The sequence below is a fragment of the Dipodomys ordii genome, unplaced genomic scaffold (genome assembly GCF_000151885.1).
Source record: "Dipodomys ordii isolate 6190 unplaced genomic scaffold, Dord_2.0 Scaffold13, whole genome shotgun sequence".
NCBI lineage: Eukaryota > Metazoa > Chordata > Mammalia > Rodentia > Heteromyidae > Dipodomys > Dipodomys ordii.
The window spans coordinates 9574122-9597776 of NW_012267229.1; the positions used below are offsets into that span (position 1 = coordinate 9574122).

General features: G+C 44.6%; 1 protein-coding gene across 2 annotated transcripts in view; it reads left to right on the plus strand.

Annotated features, from left to right (window-relative positions):
- Positions 1-23655, plus strand: part of Slc23a2 (solute carrier family 23 (ascorbic acid transporter), member 2) — a 57295-nt gene that overhangs the window by 28478 nt on the left and 5162 nt on the right. For both annotated transcript variants that reach the window (XM_013011031.1, XM_013011032.1), the window contains 8 exons: positions 1259-1440; positions 4622-4742; positions 5200-5356; positions 10092-10239; positions 12689-12794; positions 18348-18477; positions 19108-19245; positions 22308-22403. In XM_013011031.1, the coding sequence (XP_012866485.1) occupies positions 1259-1440; positions 4622-4742; positions 5200-5356; positions 10092-10239; positions 12689-12794; positions 18348-18477; positions 19108-19245; positions 22308-22403 (1078 nt within the window). The remainder of the gene's footprint in view (positions 1-1258; positions 1441-4621; positions 4743-5199; positions 5357-10091; positions 10240-12688; positions 12795-18347; positions 18478-19107; positions 19246-22307; positions 22404-23655) is intronic.

Sequence of the window (23655 nt, forward strand, 5' to 3'; positions counted from 1 at the left end):
TGGCCACTTCCAGCTTTGTGGAGATTAATTAGAGCTAAGAGTCTCATGGATTTTTCCTTCCCCCAGGCTGGCTTTGAAACATGATCCTCAGATCTCAGCCTCCTGCATAACTAGGATTATACATGTGAACATTGGTACAGTCTTGAATGTATCCTGGAACTTCAATTCTGTTTATGTATGTTTCCTGTGTACCTGGGATGAGACATACACCATCATGTCCAGGTTTTGTTGTTGGAAATTGGGTCTCCTGAACTTTTTGCCTAAGCTGGCCTTGAACCACAGTCTTCATGGCCTCCCAAGTAGCTAGGATTACAGGAATGAGACATTGTGCCAACGTCTTTGTTTCAGTGACATTTTAAATGGTTTCCAGAAACTGAGAACCCATTACTCATGCCTATAATCCTAGCTACTCAGGAGGTTGAGATCTGAGGATCATGGTTCAAGCCAGCCTGGGCAGAAAAGTCCCCTTGAGACTTTTTATCTCCAATTAACCACTCAAAAACTGGAAGTAGAGCTGTGGCTCAAGTGGCAGAGTGCTAGCCTCGAAGCACAAAGAGGCTCAGGGACAACACCCAGGCCCTGAGTTCAAGCTCCATGACCAACCAAAATAAAAAGAACAAAAATTTAAAAATAAATGGTTTCCAGGCTAAGATTTGAGAATTGTGGTTCAAAGGCAACCCGGGCAGGAAAGTCCAGGAGACTCTTATCTTCAACTAATCACCAGAAAACTGGAAGTGACTGCTATGGCTCAAAGTATGGCTCAAAGTGTTAGAACATTAGCCTTGAGCAAAAGAGATCAAGGACAGCACCCAGGCCTTGAGTTAAACCCTATAACTGACCAAAAAAAAAAGGCTTCCAGGAGCTAATTCCTTAACAGCAGGTCTTTGTACTGCAGTGTTTCCTGTAAGTCTGGCTTGGAACTACCATATTTCTTTCTAATTTTGGCAGTGCTAAGGTTTAAACTCAGAGCCTTGCACTGCTAGATACTCTTACCACTGAGCCACACCACCAAGAGGAAATGCTGTCTGTCTGTCTCAGTATTGGTGGAAAGGGCAGGCTACCTTTATGTTCAGTGCCCATTTCAGTATTTCTCTTACATTAACAACACTGGGCCTCAGTTACCTCTACTGAAACCTTTATGGGGACCAGGAGAGACTCAGCTCTTACGCTTGCTGTCTAACTTGGGGTTTCAGATGACATTTGGAGGATATGACATCCACGCAGCTCACCCTCATGTCTGTGCCATCTCTTATTTCAGATCCAGGGGGCCATCATCATGTCCTCATTGATAGAAGTGGTCATCGGCCTCCTCGGCCTGCCTGGGGTCCTGCTGAGATACATTGGGCCCCTGACCATCACACCCACTGTGGCCCTCATTGGCCTCTCTGGTTTCCAAGCAGCGGGAGAGAGAGCGGGGAAGCACTGGGGCATCGCCATGCTGTAAGTGTCCTGAGAGTATCTAGAGGGGACAGAGTGGGCCCCCCCTCCTATCCTCCCCTTTCACATCCCTTCCCAGCCTCCCCCCCCCCCCCCCCCCGCCATCGTGGGGCAGCCTTATGCAACATCATTTGGACAGTTACACCAAAAGACATAATTTCATGTAACTCATGCTAGAGAATAGTTGGGGGATTTTTTATTTATTTTTGGTGGAGGAGAGGACATAGAGGCTTGGGAAGTGACTTACAGTCAAGTTATTCCAGAGGCAAATTTAGCAGTGACGTGTAGAAAGAAGATTGGATGGTTTTTGTTTTTGTTTTTGGTCAGTCATGGGGCCTGAACTCGGCCTGGGCACTGTCCCTCAGCTTCTCAGCTCAAGGTTAGTGCTCTACCACTTGAGCCACAGCACTACTTCCCTCTTTTTCTGCTTATGTGGTGCTGAGGAATTGAACCCAGGGCCTCATGCATGCAAGGCCAACACTCTACCACTGAGCCACCTTCTCAGCCCCAGATTGGATAGCTTTAAGCTTTGTTAATGGTATACGACTGTGGTGGCATCAGCTCTGGAGTTTTTGTTTATTTATTTTTTGTGGGGTCCAGTTGTGGGGCCTGAACTCTAGGCCTGGGCACTGTCCCTCAGCCCTTCAGCTCAAGGCTAGCACTCTACCACTTGAGCCACAGCACCACTTCCGGCTTTTTTCTTTTTGCTTATGTGGTGCTGAGGAATCGAACCCAGGGCCTCATGCATGCCAGGCAAGCACTCTACCACTGAGCCACCTTCCCAGCCCAGTTCTGGAGTTTTTGAAGTCATGCTAAGTCTTGTGCACATGAGTTGAAATACTAAGAAGCTACATTACTTAGATGGGATTCTAAGAAATTTCCAGACTGGTAAAAAGTAAAGATGCTCTCAGAAGTTGTGTTTTCACTGATGGTGTGACCTGGCTCTTTAAGCCAGAAGAGCTCTGTCAATACATGTTACTCAGCCCTGATCCTTTTACATAGAATATCAAGTTCATTAAACATAACAATGTCTTATATTAGTGAAGAAATATAGGTATTAGTGGGAAGTACAGGACTTTGATCATCTTTTTGTGTATGCCAGTCCTGGAACTTCTTGAACTCAGGGTCTGGGCACTTTTTTTTTTAGCTCCCCCCACCTCCCAAGGCCGGCTCTACCACTACCTGTGGTACTCTAACCACAAGTTCTCTTCCAGCTTTTTTTTTTTTTTTTTTTTTTAATGGTATGGTTGGTTGGAGAAAGAGTATCTTGGACCTTCCTGCCCCCAGGGTGGCTTTAAACTATCATCCTCAGATACCAATCTCCTGATAGCTGAGGTGTGCAAGTAGGAATACAGATGGGAGCTACCAGTGCCTGTCTACTGACCAGTAAACTTTCTAAAACAAAGAATATAATAACATTAGAAAGTAATGCAGATAACATTCATTGCCTTTTTTTCTGTGCATCAGGGGGTTACAGTAATTAAACATCATCATAAATTAAGGTATGTGAACATATCAAAGATATTTCAATAAAGGTTGGTCATACTTTCTCTAACCAGCATGGGCATGTAGCTGACATAATATTTCTTCAGGGAAATTCAATAAATACCAAAAGAGTAAGTATTGTATTTACAAAACAGAAGCCTATAACAAAAGCATGAAACAAAAAAAGGAACCAGACCCACTTAGCTTAAAAAAAAAGTGTTAAAAGTAACTCCTAGTTCAAAAGGAAATTGAAATTTCAGAATTACAAATAGTTTAGTGAACGATGACATTAACAGCACAAACCACACTTAGAGCACTCTGGCTTGTTTTCAGGAACTTCATAACCTTAAGCCAGGCACCAGTGGCTCATTCCTGTAATCCTAGCTACTCAGGAGGCTAAGATCTGAGGATCGAGGTTCAAAGCCAGCCCGGGGAGGAAAGTCCATGAGACTCTTATCTCCAGTTAACCACCAGAAAACTGGAAATGGTGTTGTGGCTCAAGTGGTAGAGTGCTTACCTCAAGCTGAAGAGCTGAGGAACAGTGCCCAGGCCAAGTCCAAGCTCCATGGCTGATACCACACTCCCCACCTCCCCCCAAAAATCATAGCCTTTAAGGCAAATAAAGTACATGGAGCATTTATCTTTAAAGCTAGAAAAAATGAGCATAACAAGGCTCATGCCTGTAATCCTAGAGGCTGAAATGTAGGATCATGATTCAAAGCTAGTCTAGGCAAAAAATGCTATTTAGCCACCAAAAAGCCAGGAGAGGATTTTGTAGCTCAAGTTGTAAAGCACCAGCCTTGAGCAAAATAAGCTGAAAGACAGCACCCAGGTTCTGAGTTCAAGCCACAGGATGGGCACAATTAAAAAAAAAGGATGCTGACTAGAAAGGCTTTAGAGTAATGTGAGGGTACACAAACCTCAGAAGGTTAATGCTCACTGTAAATAAGTCAGAAAATAAAGTAGCAAATGAACAGACACAAATTGTATCATTCAGAGCTAATCCCTGTGTGCATTTGGGACATGGCCTTCTTACCTGTTGGTGTGTGTGTGAACTTGTACACACAGTATCTGGGTGTTTATAGTTAATTCATAATTGGACTATATCATATGGCACGTTGTATCTGGCAGATACATTGTGATCTTTGTACATACTTTGGATTTTCTTACTCTATTTAGGAACACTTTGGCAATGCATTAATATTGTGGTTTCACTTCACCATTAAGAAATATTAGGTCAGCCAGGTGCCGGTGGCTCATACTTGTAATCCTAGCTACTCAGGAGGCTGAGAACTGAGGATCAAGGTTCAAAGCCAGCCCTGGCAGGAAATACCACAAGACTCTTATTTCCAATTAACCACCAGAAAACCAGAAGTGGGGCTGTGGCTAAAGTGGTAGGGCACTGGCCTTGAGCTGAAGAGCTGAGGAACAGCTCCCAGGCCTAGAATTGAAGCCCCACGACTGCCCCCCCCCCAAAAAAAAAGAAAGAAAAGAAATATTAGGTCAGTGAGGTATACTACATCTTCCCCTAAATGGCATTTCTAAGAAATAAAATGGCCATATCCTAGCCAAGAGGATTAACATCTCTCTGGGTATATGAATTGTCCACAGGCAGTCAGTGCTAACATAGAAACTTTTGAGTCTTTGAAAAAAACACAGCTGTAACAACCTTTAACTTCATTTCTTCTTTCCTTCTCAGGACAATTTTCTTAGTGTTGCTGTTTTCTCAGTATGCCAGGAATGTTAAATTTCCTCTCCCAATTTATAAATCTAAGAAAGGGTGGACTGCATACAAGTTACAGCTTTTCAAAATGTTCCCTGTGAGTATGACTTCCTACCCTCACTCTCCTCTCCCTGGTGCTATTGTCTTTTCTTCAGAGCTAAGGTATTAGATGAAGGACAGGCTGGGACACCCACATCTGTGGAGTGACATTGGGATACTTATTACCTCCCCAGGCATCATGGCTTTAACATTTAGAAGCTGTATAAAGTTCACCTCTGAAACTGGAGCCCCCAGCTGGCCTGTGCAGGCATAAAGTCCATTCTTGTTTTCCTAGCCAGACTCTGGAAGGGCAGCTTGAATTGCCTTGCATAAAATTGCTTCTAGTACAGTTCTTATCAAAGAGTAGGTCTGCAGAATAGTGATCATCTCAGGTTCTGGGGGGCTAGGGGGGCGGGGTTGTGACACTGCAGGAAAGGAAGGTTGTGTATGTCCAGTAGCCTCTGGCTCTGCCAAAAAGCTTTGCTTGACAGAGCTTCTCTCCTTGACCACTTCAGATCATCCTGGCCATCCTGGTGTCCTGGCTGCTCTGCTTCATCTTCACAGTGACTGATGTATTCCCACCTGACAGCACCAAGTATGGCTTCTATGCCCGCACCGATGCCAGACAGGGTGTGCTTCTGGTAGCCCCCTGGTTTAAGGTTCCATATCCATGTAAGTATCTGGGTGACTAAAGGGCTCCAGAGTCCGGGAGGACCCTAGTTAGAGGGATTGGAAGTAGCATGAAACACTTTTCTTTGTTCTAAACCATCTAAAGGTCTGGCAGTTTTGGTGATTAGAAGATTAGAGAGTGAAAAAAGGAAAACTTTTCCCCCAGAGAGTGGTCATCAAAACACAAGTACTAACCAGCTTCCTTCGTAGGTTAATTGCTTGGCTTTCTACCTCTGCTAAGATTTAAATTCTTGGCAAGTTTGGCCTTTAGTAGCCAAGATTTGAGGGCAAGGATGAAACTGCTTGGTTCCAAAATGAGCCACCCGAATCACAATACTTGAGTAGGAGAGGCCTGGAGATTAGGAAGCAAACGGCTCACACATGATAGGATTTATGTAATCTTTTAATGGGCAGCCATAATCTTTTTAATTTGGTCACAGCTGCAGAGGTAAACCAATACTTACAAGCACCGGAAGATGGATCTTAAGTTTTAGTTAAGAGTGTTGGGTGACTCATGGGGGCAGAGCATATGATCTCCCACTGGAGTATCACCTGGAGTCACATGTAGTGTTTTCTAGACCCCAACCCTCAAAGTCAGACTCATGAGCCCAGCGTCATTACCTGTTTAGTTGTTGTACTGTTTCCACCATTTTGAGTTTGTATTAGAACAAAAACTGCGCTTAGTCAGATTAAACCGATTTATTTATCTAGTCTTACTTTTGTATTTTATAAAGAAACAAAGGGGGAAAACAAGAGAAGCCAAGAATAATTAAAGTTAGGTCAAACTGCGCTGAACATGTTGAATAATGACCGTGTTGGCATTGGTCCTTTTTATTCTTGATACATTCTCAAAAGCTTTAAAGTCTAGTCTTTCTAACATAACATTCTCATCAGATCACATGAGGCTAATTGTATATTTATACATACCTATCTTGTTTCCACAAAAGAATGTACATGGTTCATAAACATACCTCTAATCCTAGATAAAATGAGATTAAAAACTACTTGGTGAGGCTGTTCGGAGGCAGTGGGGGAGGGCAGGTGTGATGCTGCTGCCCAAGCACATGCAGGTAGCCTCTGCCTGTACAGACAGCTCCCCAGGCCAGGGGCCAATAGGAGCAGGAGGCAGGGCAGGCATTCCTGTTTCAGGACTAAAGATTCCTCAGGTGTGACAGGGTGAGTGGTGTAACTATGATGATGAATGAGTACAGGGCAATTCTTCAGGTTAACCCCTTAGTGGCTGAGCGCTGCTAAATTACCAGAGATCCCCTAGATACAGAGCAACCTCCAGAGACCTAGAATGGGTCTCTCCAGTGATTCAGATTAATCCAGAGACAGGTTTTATTTCATGTTAGGAGCCTTCAGGGTAGAAAGAATTAGCTGGATTGGCAGTTAATATATGTATTTCTGTCTGGTCCAAAGTGACAACAGAGTCAAGGTTGAAAAGTTCTGTTGTAACAAATTTTAGTTAAAAAAGGTGAAATATGATAGCTTTAAGACAAGGTTGGAAGCCACCAAGTTAGTTGTGAGTGTGTGTGTGTGTGTGTGAGAGAGAGAGAGAGAGAGAGAGGAGTATTAAAAATCAAAAGATTATGAGGCTGGAAATGTGGCTTAGTGGAAGAGTGCTTGCCTAGCATGCATGAAGCCCTGGGTTCGATTCCTCAGTATCATATAAACAGAAAAGGCCAGAAATTGGGCTGTGGCTAAATGGTAGAGTGCTAGCCTTGAAGAGGAAGCTTAGGGACAGTGCCCAAGCCCTGAGTTCAAATCCTAAGAATGGCAAAATAATAATAATAATATTATCTAAATTTGTAATAGAATAAAATTTTTAGAAATCAGAGTTAAGGACCTCAGGTAAAAAGAAAATCATAAGGGTGAAGAGATTGAGAAAAGAGCACTGTGGACTGTCCCCTTTTCCAGAATGATTGGAACAGTAATGTTTGGATTTCTGATTTTTTTGGGGGGAAGGAAAGGGTGGCTGTCATGTCAGGGCTTGGATGCTGTGAGGCTTTTTGCGCAAGGCTAGCACTCTACCACTTCAGCCATAGCTCTACTTCCAGCTTTTTTGGTGTATAATTTGAGATGAATCTCATGGATGTTACTGTCCAGGCTGGCTTCAAACAGTAATCCTCAGATTTCAGCCTCCTAAGTAGCTAGGATTACAGGCATGAGCCACCAATACCCAGCTGGAGTTTGGATTAAAAAAAAAAAGAAATACATAATGAAATTTATTGGGGATGGAACCCACGTCTAACCACAAAGTACATTTATATTTCTCTGACACCTTATACCACAGTCTGAAGAATATTTGTGCTGTGTTTTAGTGCCCTGCATTTAACTAATTACTTGAGGTCAAGTTTAGAAATTTTATGGTGCCCAGTTGGTTCTTAAAACATTAGATTTTGGAGCATTTCAGCTTTTCAAATTAGAGAAGTTCAACTTGTAAATGACAGGATAAAAATAGGAATCTCCCCTAAAAATCATGACAGTGAAATGAAGTTGTAATTCCACAGTGGTGATACAGAAACAGCATAAAGGATTATTTAGAAAATGCTCAAATGATACCAGGCACTAGTGGCACACACCTGGTAATCCTAGCTACTCAGGAGGCTGAGATCTGAGGATCCTGGTTCCAAGCCATGCTGGGCAGGAAAGTCTGTGAGACTTTTATCTCCAGATAATAACAGAAAAAGGTTTGTGGTGCTGTACCTCAAGTGGTAGATCACTAGTCTTGAGCAAAAGGAGCTCAGGGACAGCGCCTAAGCCCAGAGTTCAAGGCCCAAGAACAGCAAAAAAAAAGCCCAAATATGACATTAAGAAAGCCTTGAACCAACCCTGAGAGGAGGTGCTGACCAAGCCTGTTGCACACCTGCTTGGGAGCTGCACCTTGTACCCTTGACCTAGTGACCTCAGTCTGCTCTGACTAATCTCACAGGGCAGGGCAGCCCTATGTGGGAGCAGTTCTACCTTCTTAGTACCCTTTCTGTTCCATCTTTTCCCAAGGTCATCCTTCCTCCCTGTTAGCTGTAACACAAAAGCCCTTCTAGGTACCTTCCATGCCCCACACATCCCCCTCTGCTGAGCTTCAGTTGTTCCTATACTGTATCCCTTCCTCATCCTTCCAGGGATACTCCATCTCCCCCTCCCTCCCCCTTGCCTAGCAGTGCACTAACTGCCTCCCTTATACCTGGCTTGCCTTCATTTGAACTTGAACTGTCTATCCCTCTGTTGTTCCTGGTTCTCTTGGAGTATATTGTACCCCAGGCTACAGGATTGATTTCTGCCTGAAAGACTGTTCCATCTATTTCCCCTTCCCCTCTCTCTCTGCATTATCTTCAGTAGGTATATTGTACCTAGTGGTTCAGAGAAGGGCCAGTGACTATCAAGGGAGACTGTTCATATTAACAGTGAATGGCAGATATACTTTTAGAGAAAAATATATCCAATTAATGATGGTACTCTTTTGTTTTAAAATATAAAACAAATTCTCTGCCCTCCTCCCCCCCCCCAATTCTGTGGCTTGAACTCTAGGCCTGTACTCTGTCCCTGAGCTGTTTATTTTTTGTTTTTAGTTTAGTTTTTTTTTTTTTTTTCTGGTTGGTTATAAGGCTTGAACTCAGGACCTGGGTGCTGTCCCTGAGCACTACCATTTTGAGCCACAGCTCCATTTCCAGTTTTCTGGTAGATAATTGGAGAGAAGAGCCTCATGGACTTTTCCTGCCCAGGCTGTCTTTGAACCATGATCCTCTGATCTCAGCCTCCTGAAAAGCTGGGATTAGCAGCATGGGATACCAGCACCCAGCCTTGGTCCTGAGCTTTCATGCTCAAAACTATTGCTCTACCACTTGAGCCACAGCTCCACTTCCAGCTTTCTGTGGTTAATTGGAAATAGAGTCTCATGGACTTTTCTTCCTAGGCTGGCTTTGAACCATGATTTTCAGAGCTCAGCCTCCCAAATAACTAGGATTATAGGCTTGAGCCATCAGCACCTGGCAACTTTTTTTTTGGTGCCACTACTGGGGCTTGAACTCATTGTCTACAGTGACCCTTAACCTTTTTTGTTCAAGGCTGGCACATTACCACTTGAGCTACATGTCTACTTCTGCCTTTTTGCTGGTTAATTGGAAATAAGAATCTCATAGACTTTCCTACCCAGGCTAGCTTTCAACTGTGATCCTCCTCTCAGCTGAGTAGCTAGGGTTATAGGTGTGAGCCACCAGCACAGGGCAATTTTTTATAACATGGTTTGTGGCTTACTTTTTAAAAGGCAGAGTGGGGTGGGGTGGGGTGGGGTGGGGTGGAGCAGAGCAGTAACATCGTTGGAATTTAAATTTAGCTAATGGTTTTTCATTGTGTTTTTATTTGGTGCTGTCACTTTGTACTGTATTCTCTATAGCAATGTCATAAATCGTCTTCATATTAATTTCCTAACTCAGCAGAGTATGTGGAATTGTTAAGACACTAAGCCTGATAAGGAGCATCTTCCACTTCCAACCAAGTGGCTGCTTTTTTTAGATAAAGATATAGAAAGGATCAGTCCATTCCAGAGGCCTGACTCAGTAACTTTCCCAGACATCTGGTGCTTCGATGGCTGAGATTTCAAAAGTAAATTTCCAGGAGCTTCAAAATCTAACCTGATCTTGCAGAGAGATAGAGATCTCTGAGGTGCTCTTAACTCCTGCCTTTCCCTCTAGGAGAGTAAACATGGTTTACTTTACTTTTCACGTTGTCTCCTCAGTTCAGTGGGGACTGCCCACCGTGTCCGCTGCTGGTGTCATCGGCATGCTCAGCGCCGTCGTTGCCAGTATCATTGAGTCCATCGGTGACTACTACGCCTGTGCCAGGCTTTCCTGTGCCCCACCGCCTCCTATCCATGCAATAAACAGGTATGATATGTCTCCTGGAAGCCCCATTCTTTATCCAGGCTATTAGTTTAGATAACCTAGGAATTTCAGTATGAAAGCTGCCAATGAGCAGGACTATTTATTGCCTGTTTGTCTTTGGGCAAATCATTGCTCTCTTTCACCCTCTTTCCCTCATCTGTAATGTAAAACACAATTCCTGCCCTTCTTACCAGTTGCTCAGACATTCTATGAAAATTATTTTAGATGGGCACTGGTGGCTCACGCCTATAATCCTAGCTACCCAGGAGGCTGAGATCTGAGGATCAAGGTTCAAAGCCAGCCCAGGCAGGAAAGTCCGTGAGACTCTTACCTCCAATAAACCACTCAAAAACCGGAAGTGGCGCTGTGGCTAAGCGGTAGAGCACTCACCTTGAGCTGAAGAGCTGAGGGACAGTGCCCAGGCCCAGAGTTCAAGCCCCATGACTGAAAAAACTTGAAACTTGAAACCTTAGCCAAGGGCTGGTGGCTCATGCTGGTAATCCTAGTTACTCAGGGGGCTGAGATCTGAGGATCATGCTTTAAAGCCAGTGCAGGCAGGAAAGTCAGTGAGACTCTTAATCTCCTGTTAACCCCCAGGAAACTGGAAGTGGTGCTATGGCTCAAGCAGTAGAGTGCTAGCCTTGAGCAGAAGAGCTGAGGGACAGCATCCAGACCCAGAGTTCAAGCCCTACAACTGACCAAAAGAAAACCCTGAAACTTACATAATAAGTACCAGGCACCTGCTCTTTTTCTTCCCATGGTTTCCTGTCCTTATGATATATTTACGCTGATTTTTCTGTTGTCTTTGTTTTTCCATATAAACTCAAAATTTAGGCACGGGAGTAAAACAGTTCCTCATAGTTTACAAGGTTCTTTCTGAGTTGCAAATGTTCTTCCCCACCCCCATCCCATTCACTCCTGACACTAGGACAGACTAAAAGAGCACTGTTTTCTCACTTCTGTTGAAGAAACCTTAACAGCACACAGTAAATCACTCTGGTCTCTCAGATGCTTCAACTGTGTTTCAGGGTAGATGTTGTGTGATCTGTTCACAATTACAGTGCATACAAATAGGAACAGGAAGATCAGGAATAGATGACATCTGCACTATGTAGAAATGTATGAGCTTTGCTGTGAGTTCTATGCCCTCAAAACCCTGGTCTTTTTCTTCCTTTCCATCTCCCTCCCTTCCCCTCCCTCCCTCTCTTCCTTCCTCCTTCCCTCCCTTCCTTCCTTCCTCCCTCCCTCCCTTCCTTCCTTCCGCTCTTCTCTCCCTTCTTCCTTCCAGTCCTTCCTTCCCCACCGTCCCTTCTTCCTTCTGTGTGTGTGTATGCGTGCGCACGTGTGTGTGTATGAGTGAACACACCAATACTGGGGCCTGTAACTCAGGGCCTGGTGCTATCCCTTAGCTTATTTGCTCAAGGCTGGCACTCTGCCATTTGAGACACTCCATTTCTGGCTTTTTGTTGGTTAATTGGAGATAAGATTCTCAAACTTTTGTTCCCTGGTTGACTTAGAACTGGGATCTTCAGCTCCTGAGTAGCTAGGATGATAGCTGTGAGCTAATAGTGCCTGAAAAAACCTTTGGTCTTTAGTTTCTGGAAGTCAGGATGGGTAATAACCCTGTCAAGGCTGCAGAGTAGAGAAAATATCCTGCATCACCCCCAATTTTCCAGCTAGCAGCTCCCCCTCCAAAAGGGATTGTGTGGAATGAGGTTGATGGGCTTATTCTTACCTGACTTGCCTAGGTTTTGTCCAATGGTCTTCCACCCTGGTTTTCCATCATTCTCTAATGAAACCTTTGCATATGACCTAACTACCTATGCATGGACTTTTTTTTTTTTTTTTTGTGCCAGTTCTGAGGCTCGAACTCAGGCCTGGGCACTGTCCCTGAGCTTTCTTTGCTCAGGACTAGCACTCTACCACTTGAGCCACAGCACCACTTCTGGCTTTTTCTGTTTATGTGATACCTAGGAATTGAACCCAAGGCTTCTTGCATGCTAGGCAAGCACTGTACCACTAAGCCACATTCCCAGCCCATGCATGGACTTTTTAAAGAAAAGTTTCAGTGTTTGCAAAATTACAAAACATTTTCTTCATGATAAAAATGGTTTTTAATAGCAAAAAATCAAATCAATATATTTTACTGCAATTGACCACTCATGCTGGTCTTAGACCTAAAGTCCTTTGTTTGCGCTTGCAATTTAAAAACACCTGTGTTTAACGTGCGGTTTCTAGAGGGTCTTTTCAGAATCAGTAGCTTGTGGCAGCCTGTGAGAATGCAAGTCCTGTTCTGCAGGTCCTGGGTGGAGCCCAGGATTTCCCCTCCTTAACCTTAGGTGGTGTAGGTTTGTGCTACACTTGTGGGTTGCAAACCAGTTAGAACTTACTTATTTCAGTATTTTCCCCGTTGAACAAATGTTTCTCTTTCCTCCATTTCTTTACATTCTAGGGGGATTTTCGTGGAGGGTCTCTCCTGTGTCCTCGATGGCATATTTGGTACTGGGAATGGCTCTACTTCATCCAGTCCCAACATTGGAGTTTTGGGAATTACAAAGGTACAGATATCTTCCTAATTAATGAGTTGGGTGTTTGTCTATTTCCGTTGATCAGTCCAAGACAGGATGGACCTGCCATTCTCACCATAGTCCTCCCCTCCTGCTGGTTTTCCCTTCAATGAGTTTATGCAGTGCCTGTTTGGAAGTTCTCCTCCCTGGGCTGGTCATAAGGGAGGCACTCGGGTGCTCTTACTGCTTCTTGCAGTCCTCAGATGTTGATGGAGCACCCATAGGTGTGGTCTAATGGGTCATTGAGGACCAGCTCACGCAGGCCATAGGGGTCCACAGACACTGAGTAGAAGAGGACTGCAGGAAGCAATGAGATATGACTTATTTGTTTGTGTGTGTGTGTCAGTTGTGGGGCTTGAACTCTGGGCATGAACGCTGTCCCTCAGTTCTTCAGCTCAAGGTTAGCGCTCTACCACTTGAACTGCAGTGCCACTTTGGCTTTTTCTGTTTATGTGGTACTGAGGAATTGAACGCAGGGCCTCATGCATGTGAGGCAAGCACTCTACCACTGAGCCACCTTTCCAGCCCCAAGATGTGACTTTTTAAGGGTCACTTTGGCTGCTGTGAAGGGAGTAGACAGTGGGGGCGGATAAAAGTGAGCCAGTTTGGGGGTGTCAGCAGTTAAAGATGATGCCCTTATTATAGAAAACTATCTCACATAAAAAGCCTCCACAGGGACACTGGGCTTTGACACTGTAAGACACTGATTGATTCAGGACTTGAGTCTGAGTCCCACCCCACCCTCACCCAGAGGCTGCCACTGCCCCACCTCTAAATCAACTTCCTGAAGAAGAAGGCTGCTCTAGGGCCTTTCAACTTTATAATAGGCAATTAAACTTTACATCCCAGTTGCCTTAGGCCAAAGAGCGCTATTTGTCAGGAGTAGCTCTACCGGTGAGAGGCCTTTGGATGTTGTGTAATTGGAGATTCTTAAAACTGGTTCCCCATCCTAAAAGGACTGTGTAAGTCAAGGCCTCCTCACCTGAGAACTCCAGGTGAACCCCGGAAGACTTCTAGACCTGTTTGACCTCTGTAACATTAGATGGGGTTGGGGATGAATTTCCAGAGAAATCTTCCCTCCAGCTCTGTCCAGAATTCTATAACCAGATGGCAAGAAACCTAACACTAAATTTGATTAATCTGGATTACAGATCCAGGTGAGAGAAGCAGCACATGATATAGGGTTCGTTCCTGACTTGTTCGTTGGTTTTTTCCCCCCTAAGTTGGCAGAGCCAGGCCAGAGCTCATGAGGCCTCATGTGTGCCAATGGCCCCACCTGCTGCCTGCTATACCCAGTGCATGGCATGGGAGGGAAAGGTTGCATGAGGGGCACTTTCTCTAGTACCATTCCTGGGTCCTGTTGCTGCCCATGGTAAAAATTAGGTGTGGAGCCTGTGAAGCCCAGGAAGCTGACCCCAGGAATGCTCTAACGGGTACAAAATGGACCATCCCTGAACTAAAATGGAATAGAATCCTGCTGTTCCAGTTCTTGATCCAGGCTGTCTAAAACAGTAGTCTGTAGCCACATGTGGCTGCTTTGAGCCTGTAGGCACATAACTGGTCCCAAATAGTCATATTACGAAGGTTGGTAGAGAGGGACTCTTCAGGGGAATCAGTTTAATAAGCCTTCTCTCTTTGTGTACCCCTTTAAAACAAACCACATTACTAAGCCAAGGTCACTGAAGGGAATGAGCAAAGTTGTTTGTTTTTTGTTTTTTTTTTTTTTAAACAAGTGACCCAGGTGGTTTGGGGAATAATTGTCTTTATTAAAATTTGGATGGCACTAGCTTAAGGCACCCTGCCAGCACTTTTTAATGAGCTAATTGGTATTTAGCTGAATCCCTGTGGACCTAGCCATCGCAGCCACTTCCCCCGGCAAAGAGACAACATCTATCCAGTCAAGGGCAGAAAGTCAGGCCACTAATCAGGTTTGCATTCTGGTCAGTCACAAGTCATGATCCTTGGGGAAAGGGTTATAGTCACAGCCAGTCCATCTGCATCTGCCTGGAAGCAGTGAAATGGGACATGGAGCAGAAATGTCTGTGTGACCCATCTGCCACTTCTCCACTGAAGGACTTGGGACAAAGCCACATTTCTGAGCAGAACTCTGAAATCCTGTGGCTCCAGATCAAGATCCATGTTGGACGGTATAAGGGTCAATAGCCTGATGTGTATATTGAAATAAAATACTCATTCTCTGAGTGGCACTAGCCATGGGTCAAGGCTCAGCGCCTCACCTGGCTTGATGGCTGCCAGTGGACAGCGCAGCAAAACAAAATGCTTCCATTGTCTAATGTGCTCTGTAGACAGCACTGGGCTGAGCCATCAAGCCAGATTCCATATCGGAGAAAAGGTCTGCATCTCTCCCCAAAGTTCTGCTTCCATTTCCCAGCAACTCCATTACTTATAGTCGTTCATCCAGTTAATAATGCATTCCAGGTACATGGAATTGCTAACTTATTTTCTCCAGAATTGGGGTTTCCTATCCAGACCCCACTGCCAAGTACAGCCTACTGTTTATCCTATAGAAAGGAGCCATGTGACATGGTAGGAGGTGACTGCTTTGGATCCCAGCCCTGGTTCCTGTTTCAGTGTGTCTATGGGCAAGTTATATCACTCCTAGTCTTCGGGTCCTATGTGTCTTGTAAGGTATTAGAGTGAATCACTTGATATAGTGCACTTACCAGGCCTCCCCAGCAGGTAGCAAGTACCTGATAGGCAATGGTATGATCATTGATGTTTGGCCCTAGGTTTATCTCTAGGTACAGAGTGAATAGTCTCCTTGGACGTAGTATCTCTTGGTGGTATCCAGGGCCACTGCTCTCTGCCATATTCCATACTGCTGGAATACTTGGGACGTCAGAACACAGGGATGTCCTCTATAGACATATAGCAGTACATGAGCAGAGCTTCCACTCTTCTGGAAGGAAGTCAGAAGGAGGTGTGAAGAGGCCAGAGGATGGCCGGCATAAGAAGAGACTCAAACTCCTGGCACTCTTGGAGGGCAGGAATTTTAGTACCATGTGTTTGGTATTTAAGAAGAGGGAAATGTACATGGATACTCAAGTAATATTCATTGCAGCAGAGTGGCTTAGTTGCTGCCTGGCTTTTGACAGTGTGGAAAGTCTTCTGTTGTGGTTTTCACATAAATTTCCTCTTGTCAGAGCTGCCCAGCCCTACTAGAAATCTTCATACAGGCTGTTCCCTCTGCCTGGAAGCTCTTCTTCCACTGAACTCTTAGCCCTCAAGACCATCTCCGCCACTCTCTCTAACTCACCTTTTTTTCCCTATACCTCTGGGTACCCACACAGCAGAATAATGTTTGATTACAAGCTTGTGATTTATCCATCTTTGGGTCCACCTCTGGCTAACACGTGCTAGTTGGGTAATCCTCTAAGGTGTCTACTGAGAAAGGAGCCATTTGGAAAGGAAAGACTTCTTTGTCATGTAATTACAGCAAACACAATTGATTTCTGCTTAATCCAACTGTTTGTATCATCCTTCCTGCTACTTGCCTGCCCTGCTCTTCTGGGTTGAGACACTGGAGGCTAGAAGCAGACTGTGACCAAATCCAGCTGGTCAACTAGCTCTTCACTCATACAGTAAAAGGTTAGACCCTGTTGCTCACTTAGCTGTCTTGAGAACCTTGGAGAAACTTCATTGGAAGCTTTAGACCCATTTGAATCACACACTTACACCACTAGCCAGGAGAACCCAGATTACACTGTAAACTTCGGCATTTGCCCTGGGGCCTGGACATGGAGCTGGAGGATGGCAGGAGAGCTAAGGAGCACTTGGAATGCGTGGCCCATGCTTGGGAGGCATTGAATTTGAAATTTCCCTTCTTTTTTAATCAACTTAAACTTAAGTTAGCCATCTTGTCCTTACTATAAGTCCACATAGTCTCATGGACATGCCTCCAGACATTATTTTAGTCCAGGCAGAAAAAGTACACTCCAACAGTGAAAAATTCTTGAACCAGATACCAGTTTTACTTCCTGCTATCTGGGTGACCTCGGGCTAGAAGCTTCTAGAAAGCAGAAGTTATATTATTAGACTGCCAGAAAACCATGCAGACATCCAGGTACAAAGAACAAAGAAAAGGTTTATTCCAATAAAGGGACTGGCAAGACCCCTTCTCACAAGAGAGAAGTGAGAGGAAGTGTCAGCTATTGTTTCAGGTGACTTTTATAACCTCCCAGATTTGGGAACTCTTAATATCTTACATGGTTATAGCTGCCCCAAACGCGTGCCCTCTCTGGTGACCATATGACTTGAGATTTAGGGGATCTTGCTGCCTTATATGGTTATAGCTATCCCAAAGGAGAACTCTCTCAAGTAAAGAGGGTAGGGGCTAATCATTTGCTGACTTTACTAAAGGGGCCTAGTGTTGCCTAGGGAAAGAGCATGCTAAGTCATAAGGGAGGAGGCTTCTGGGCTAATAGTTTAGGTCTCAACACAACAGGACAAGGACGCACACACAGAGATGCTCACTAGCAGGCATGGCTTCAGTATGTTTGGAAGGCCACTCCACGCTGGGCGCCGGTGACTCACGCCTATCCTAGCAACTCAGGAGGCTCAGATCTGAGGATCACGGTTCAAAGCCAGCCCAGGCAGGAAAGTCCGTGAGATTCTTACCTCCAATAAAGTACTAGAAAACTGGAAGTGGCACTGTGGCTCCAGTGGTAGAGAGTTCGTCTTGGGCTGAAGAGCTCAGGGACAGCGCCCAAGCCCAGAGTTTAAGCCCCACAGCTGACAAAAAAAAAGAAAGAAAGTCCACTCCATCCATGACAGTGAGAAGAGGAAGCTCAGATGGACAGCCTCAAATAACTGTGCTGGCCAGCCACCATCGAGACCACTTTAGGTATGTCAAGCAAGACCATGAGGTTTATCCAGAAGATCTGAGCCAGGGAGGCTGACTTGCCTGGTCATATGTCAGAGGTGGAGTGGGTGCCATAAACCAGTGACACAGCATAACACCTCTATAATCGTTGGCCCCTGCACAGCACCACCTCTCACAAATAAGACCATGAGGAAAGATGGCCCCAGAAGTGTTGGGAGGGAAGAGGGAAGGTGGGGGGAGGGGAGTGCACATAGAGTTGGGCCAAAGGCTCTGGAGCGTTGACTTGGTAAAGCGTGATATATGGAACCCTGAAGAGAAGTAAGTAAGCAAGCAAGCAAGCATCTGAGCTCCCAGGAGGTCATCCCAGCCAATGGTCTTGTCACCCCAGCACAGGTGACATTATTAAGGCATGGTGATAAAAAGCCCATCACCGACCCCTGGTCTATGAGGTCACCTACCCACAGACAAGACACAAATAGATAGCTAAGATGTTGGGAAGGGGAAGGAAGGAAGGGTGAGAGAGAGGAGATCTGCTTGGCTCATGTGGATAGTAATTTACAGTCATCCTATATTGAGATCAGTCACTGTGAACAGGTTATAGAGTGAGGTGGGTTCTACCAGAGCACCTGCTATATTTGTCCTGGGATGTTGGGCTGGAAGGATGGCAAGTGAACTGGCATTTGTCTCTGGTGTATCCACAGGTGGGCAGCCGCCGGGTGATCCAGTATGGCGCAGCGCTCATGCTTGGCCTGGGTATGATCGGCAAGTTCAGTGCCCTGTTTGCATCCCTCCCAGATCCTGTGCTCGGCGCCCTCTTCTGCACCCTCTTTGGTAAGTAGGGTCCCACCTCCGGAAGCCAGCTTCCCTCTCAGATGCCTTTCTTCACATTGGCTAATTCTTAATGAAGATCATGGCATTTTATTTATTTTGTATTTTTGCTAATTCCCTTCAATAAGATTAAGGTTAGTAATTTCTGTTTTAAAGTATAAAAGGTTATGTCAGCATTACTCTCCTGAATTGAATTTATGTTAAAGGTAGAACCTGCAATAAGAAAATTGTACCACGAATATGAAGATAATAGTCTCTTTAATTAGTTTCTAATTGATTGGACTCACCTGTCTTTTTCTGTGAATGGGGTATTTAAACTTGGATTGATCTCTGAGCTGTTCACTTATAGCCATCAGGGTCATGCATCAGATATTCAGTGGGTTTCCCCATTTACTTGGAAGAGGAGCCACTGCTCTTTGCCATCCTTAAATCTAGAGAAGATGTGCATGGTGCTTTGCCCAGGTCATCTGAGTAGAGGCAAAGTGCTTACATTCCAGCAGCTCCACACTTCTCTTCCTGTCACTGTCTGCACTTGGCTCCTAGCTGCTTCTGATGGCGGAGAAAGGAAAGAAGTAACCTGTTCCCATGTGGCCCATAAATCCATGAAATATGACCTCATGTTTTTCTCCCCAGGAATGATCACAGCCGTTGGCCTCTCCAATCTACAGTTCATCGACTTGAATTCTTCCCGGAACCTCTTTGTGCTTGGATTTTCAATCTTCTTTGGACTCGTCCTTCCAAGTTACCTCAGACAGAATCCTTTAGTCACAGGTAAGGAAAGCAGGCCTTGAATCTGGGGTCTGGGATTGGAACCACAGCCAGTAGTCACAAGCAGCTCATTCCCAGTGTGAGAGGGCCTGAGGCACTTGTGTAACTGAACCTTGTCTGCCTCTCTTCTGAATCTCACTCTAGCATCTTCTCTGAAGCCCCATGGGCCTTCCCCATTGGCTGTCTCTATACAGGGCTGATTTGGGTGTCATGGTCTCTTTGATTCCTGGAACTACTGTATTACGATGTATAATTTCTTGCTAATCATGGAACTAAAGGCAGGAGGATCGTGAGTTCCAGGCAAGCCTACGCTATGTAAGTGAGACCCTGTGTCAAGAAACAAACAACAAAATAAGTATAATTTCTTAAAATCAACTTCACAGACTTTAAAATACGTATTTTTCTACTAGGATTATAGCTACTTTCAAGCCCTACTTTTTTTTTTTTGAAAGGTCGAATTTTGGAGTCTTTATTGTAGTGCTAGCAGTCTGCAGGCAGGCCAAGTACAAAGACCTGAAGCCCAGAACAGAGCTTGCACCAAGGCTCCTACTTTTTATTTTAGTAAATACATAATGAAGACTGACAGAGAAGGAACCATATTAAATAGCTATCGTGACTGATATTTTATTATTACAAATGAACAATTGAGGACTTTTTAGGGAATAGTTACGGGTTAATCCTCTTGTTTCCATTTCCTGGAGATCATTTCCATAAATACTCTATGATCACATAGGCATTACACTGTGTGTTCCTCCCCTAAGAGTATCCTCCTTTGGTAGTTAAGGGGTTTTGAACTCAAGGGCTTGTATTTGCTAGGCAAGTAAGTGCTCTACTGCTTGAGCCCTTTTGCCCTAGTTATTTTTCAGATAAGATATCATGCTTCCCACCCAGCAATCCTTGAACTTCCTTTCTTCCAATTCGTGTTCCACACATAGCTGAGATTATAGTTATAAACCACCTTGTTTATTGGTATGGGGGTCTCATTAACTTTTTTGCCCAATCTTAACCTTGAACTGTGATCCTATGAATTAACTCTCAAGTAGCTGGGATTATAGGCCCCTATACCCACCTGAGGTCCCAGGGTTTAAACTGAGGACCTTCTACTTGCCAGGCAGATGCTTTACCACTTGAACCATACCTTCAGCCTTATTCTTCACATATTTTTCCAAGTGAAATTCACATATAAAATTATCATTTTAAAGTGGCTTTTTACTCCTTCCACAATTTAATGTGACCATTACTCCTATCTAATTTCCAAAATTTGCCAGCACTCCAAAAGAAAACTTGATGTTCCTGTTATCCACAAGGTTTCCTGTCCCTACAGACTTTCCTGTTCTAGACATTTCATATAAATGGAATCATAGAATATATGACCTCTCTGTGCCTGTGTGTTTTCTGTTAAGGTTTTTGAGACTCATCCATGCTATAGCATATTTAAGAATCCTTCATGGCTAAATTGTGTGTGTGTGTGTGTGTGTGTATACACACGTGTGTGTACCATGTTTTTATCCAGTCATCCATTATGAGCTGTACTCTATTTTGACTGTTGTGGCATTGTCTGAAGCAGAATAAGCAAATTATGGACCATTGCTTCTAAGAGGAAATAGGACCAGTGGTACTGTAATCAGGCCTGAGTGGATCTTGTCTTAACATCCACCCACCAGCCTTCCTGCGCTTAGAAATGCCAAACAGCACTGCAGCACACGTGGGGCCATTTTTAACAACACAGCCACCCAGGAAAAGCACACAGTGTGAAAGACACATTTATAAGTAGACTGCACAAAGGACACTTACAGTGGGAGAGCTAAAAGGAGAAGGCAGAGGTCCTTGTTTGACTTCATGTGGGAGTTTGCATGCTGGGTGGCTCAAGCCTTTCCCTGTTGGTGCATGCCATGAATGGCGTGGATGGGTACCTAGAATATTCATTGTGGGCTTGTGGTTAGAGGTTAGAGCCCCTCACATATGCAGAATCTGTTATTGATAAGCATAGACATTATTTGCTTGGGACCTTTTTAAATTTCTCAGCACATGCGCAGCAGTGGAATTGCTGGGTCACGTGGTCATTCTAGGTTTAGGGTTTGGGGGAACTGCCAAGCTTTTCAATGGTGGCTATACCATTGCCAATCCAGTCAACTCCTGTCTCCACATCCTCTCCAGCACATTCCATTTTCTAAGTGCAGAAAGTACTGCAAACTTCCTAATATCAGAGGAAAGAGGCTTACTTGCAGCTTTTTGTTTTTCTGTTTCTTTTTTGTGCCAGTACTACAGCTTGTATTTGGGGCCAGAACACTGTCCCTTAATCTTATAGACTCAAGGCTAGAGCTTTGTTTGAGACTCACCTTGTTTTGTTTTGTTTTTGTCAGGCCTGGGGTTTGAACTCAGGATCTGTACACTGTTCCTGAGCTTCTTTTTGCTCAAGGCTACACTCTAGTACTTGAGTCATAGTGCCACTTTTGGCTTTCTCTGAGTAGTTTATTGGAAATAAGAGTCTCACAGACTTTTCTGCCTGGGTTGGCTTTGAACCATGATCCTCAGATCTCTGTCTCCTGAGTAGGTTAGGATTCCAGGTGTGAGTCATTAGCACCCAGCTAGCTTTTTTTCCACTTTAGTACATCACATGGGAGGATGTCTTCATAAGTCCAATTGCTCCTGATTAAAAGCAACAAGGTTCTAATTAGCAATTCAAGATTCTAAAAATGCTTGTTAGCACGTCATGTTTCTGTTTGTTGTCTTGTTCATTTTGTAAGATTTTTTTTAAAGCTTTCTTTAAGGGCTGGGATGTAGCTCAGTGGCAAAGCGCTTGCCTAGCAAGTGCAACGTCCTGGGTTCGATCCCCAGTACCAAAAAAGAAAAGACAAAAAAAAAATAAAGCTTTCTTTAATTTTTGAATAACTTTATATCTGAAGACCTTCCTCCTCCGATATTTTCATAGATCATCCTAGGGTGAATGAGTTTACACACATAACACTGACTGGCACAGTCATGCCCGATACATGTCCCCTGTCAAAATCGGGGACAGGCCTGGCCACAGTAATGACTCATAGTGATCCTGCTCTTGTTTCCAGGCATCACAGGAATTGATCAAGTGTTGAATGTCCTTCTTACAACTGCAATGTTCGTAGGAGGCTGCGTAGCCTTCATTTTGGACAACACCATCCCAGGTATGTGGTCTATATTAGCCATGCTTGTTAGGTGCGAGTTGCTTTATGTTGACAGATTAAAAACGAGATGCAGAGCTGGGTGCAGTGATCCATACTTATAGTCCCAGCTACTTATGAGAAGGACCTCTTAAGCCCAACTGGACAACATAGGGAGAAGGAGAAGGGAAAGGAAAAGAAAAGCAGGAAGAATAAATCGGTTTGAAGCCATCAGTGATGAAAACTGTCTCGGAAAAAACGTGGTTTTTGTTAATAAGTTGGTTCCCTTGGTTCCTCTCTGGTGAGATAGCAGTGACTGTCTCCAGGCTCCTTCTCCCCAGTTAGCCTTGCTCAGTCCCTACAGTGTGGCTTTCCTGGACTTATTCACACAGTCCTGAGCTGCTGGTCACAGCCTTTGGTATTTTCCTCTGGGAGCCCTGGTCTTCCAATGAGTTATTCCCAAGCTGAGCTTCCAGCTGACTAACCAGAGGATAGTGGACAGAGGCTGAGATCAGCAAGGCCAAGATCAGTGATAGGAGATGGGTCAGATGGGGAGGTGAAGATGTAGTCCAGCATCTGTCAGCCTCAGTGATGGTGCATGCCATGCTGTGCTAGGTGAAGGACTAGGCTGGAGTGTGGCCCCACCTTGAAGTCCTCCGAGCTGCTGTGTGTCTCAGCACAGATAGCAAAGTGCTGCCTTCAAGAAGGGGCAGTAGCCGGGCGCTGGTGGCTCACACCTGTAATCCTAGCTACCCCAGGAGGCTGAGATCTGAGGATCGAGCTTGGGCAGAAAAGTCCGTGAGTCTCTTAACTCCAATAAACCACTAGAAAACTGGAAGTGGCACTGTGGCTCAAGCGGTGAAGAGCGTAAGGACAGTGCCCCAGCCCAGAGTTCAAGCCCCACAATCGACCAAAAAAAAAAAAAGAAGGGGTGGTGTAATTCCTTCTGCCTGATGTGTCTTTCTCCAGCATTGTGGTTGAGACATTTTCTTTTTGGAAGTGGCTTTGTTTTAAAGGACAAATCTTCATAAGCCAAGTGCAGTAAGTAGTACAAGCCTATAATCTCAGCACTTAGGAGGCAGAGGCAGGAGAATCAAGTTCAGTGGTGGTCTAGCTACACAGTATCATCCTGTCTCAAAAAATCAAGAATAAGAACATCTGCTCTCCTGCCTGCAGACTGATGAGCCAAGCACCCGAAGGTCAAGTGTGTGCAGTGACAGGCTGGTGAAGGCCATAATAAAAGCTGGGTCTGTTTCACAAGTTCAAATTTGATGGA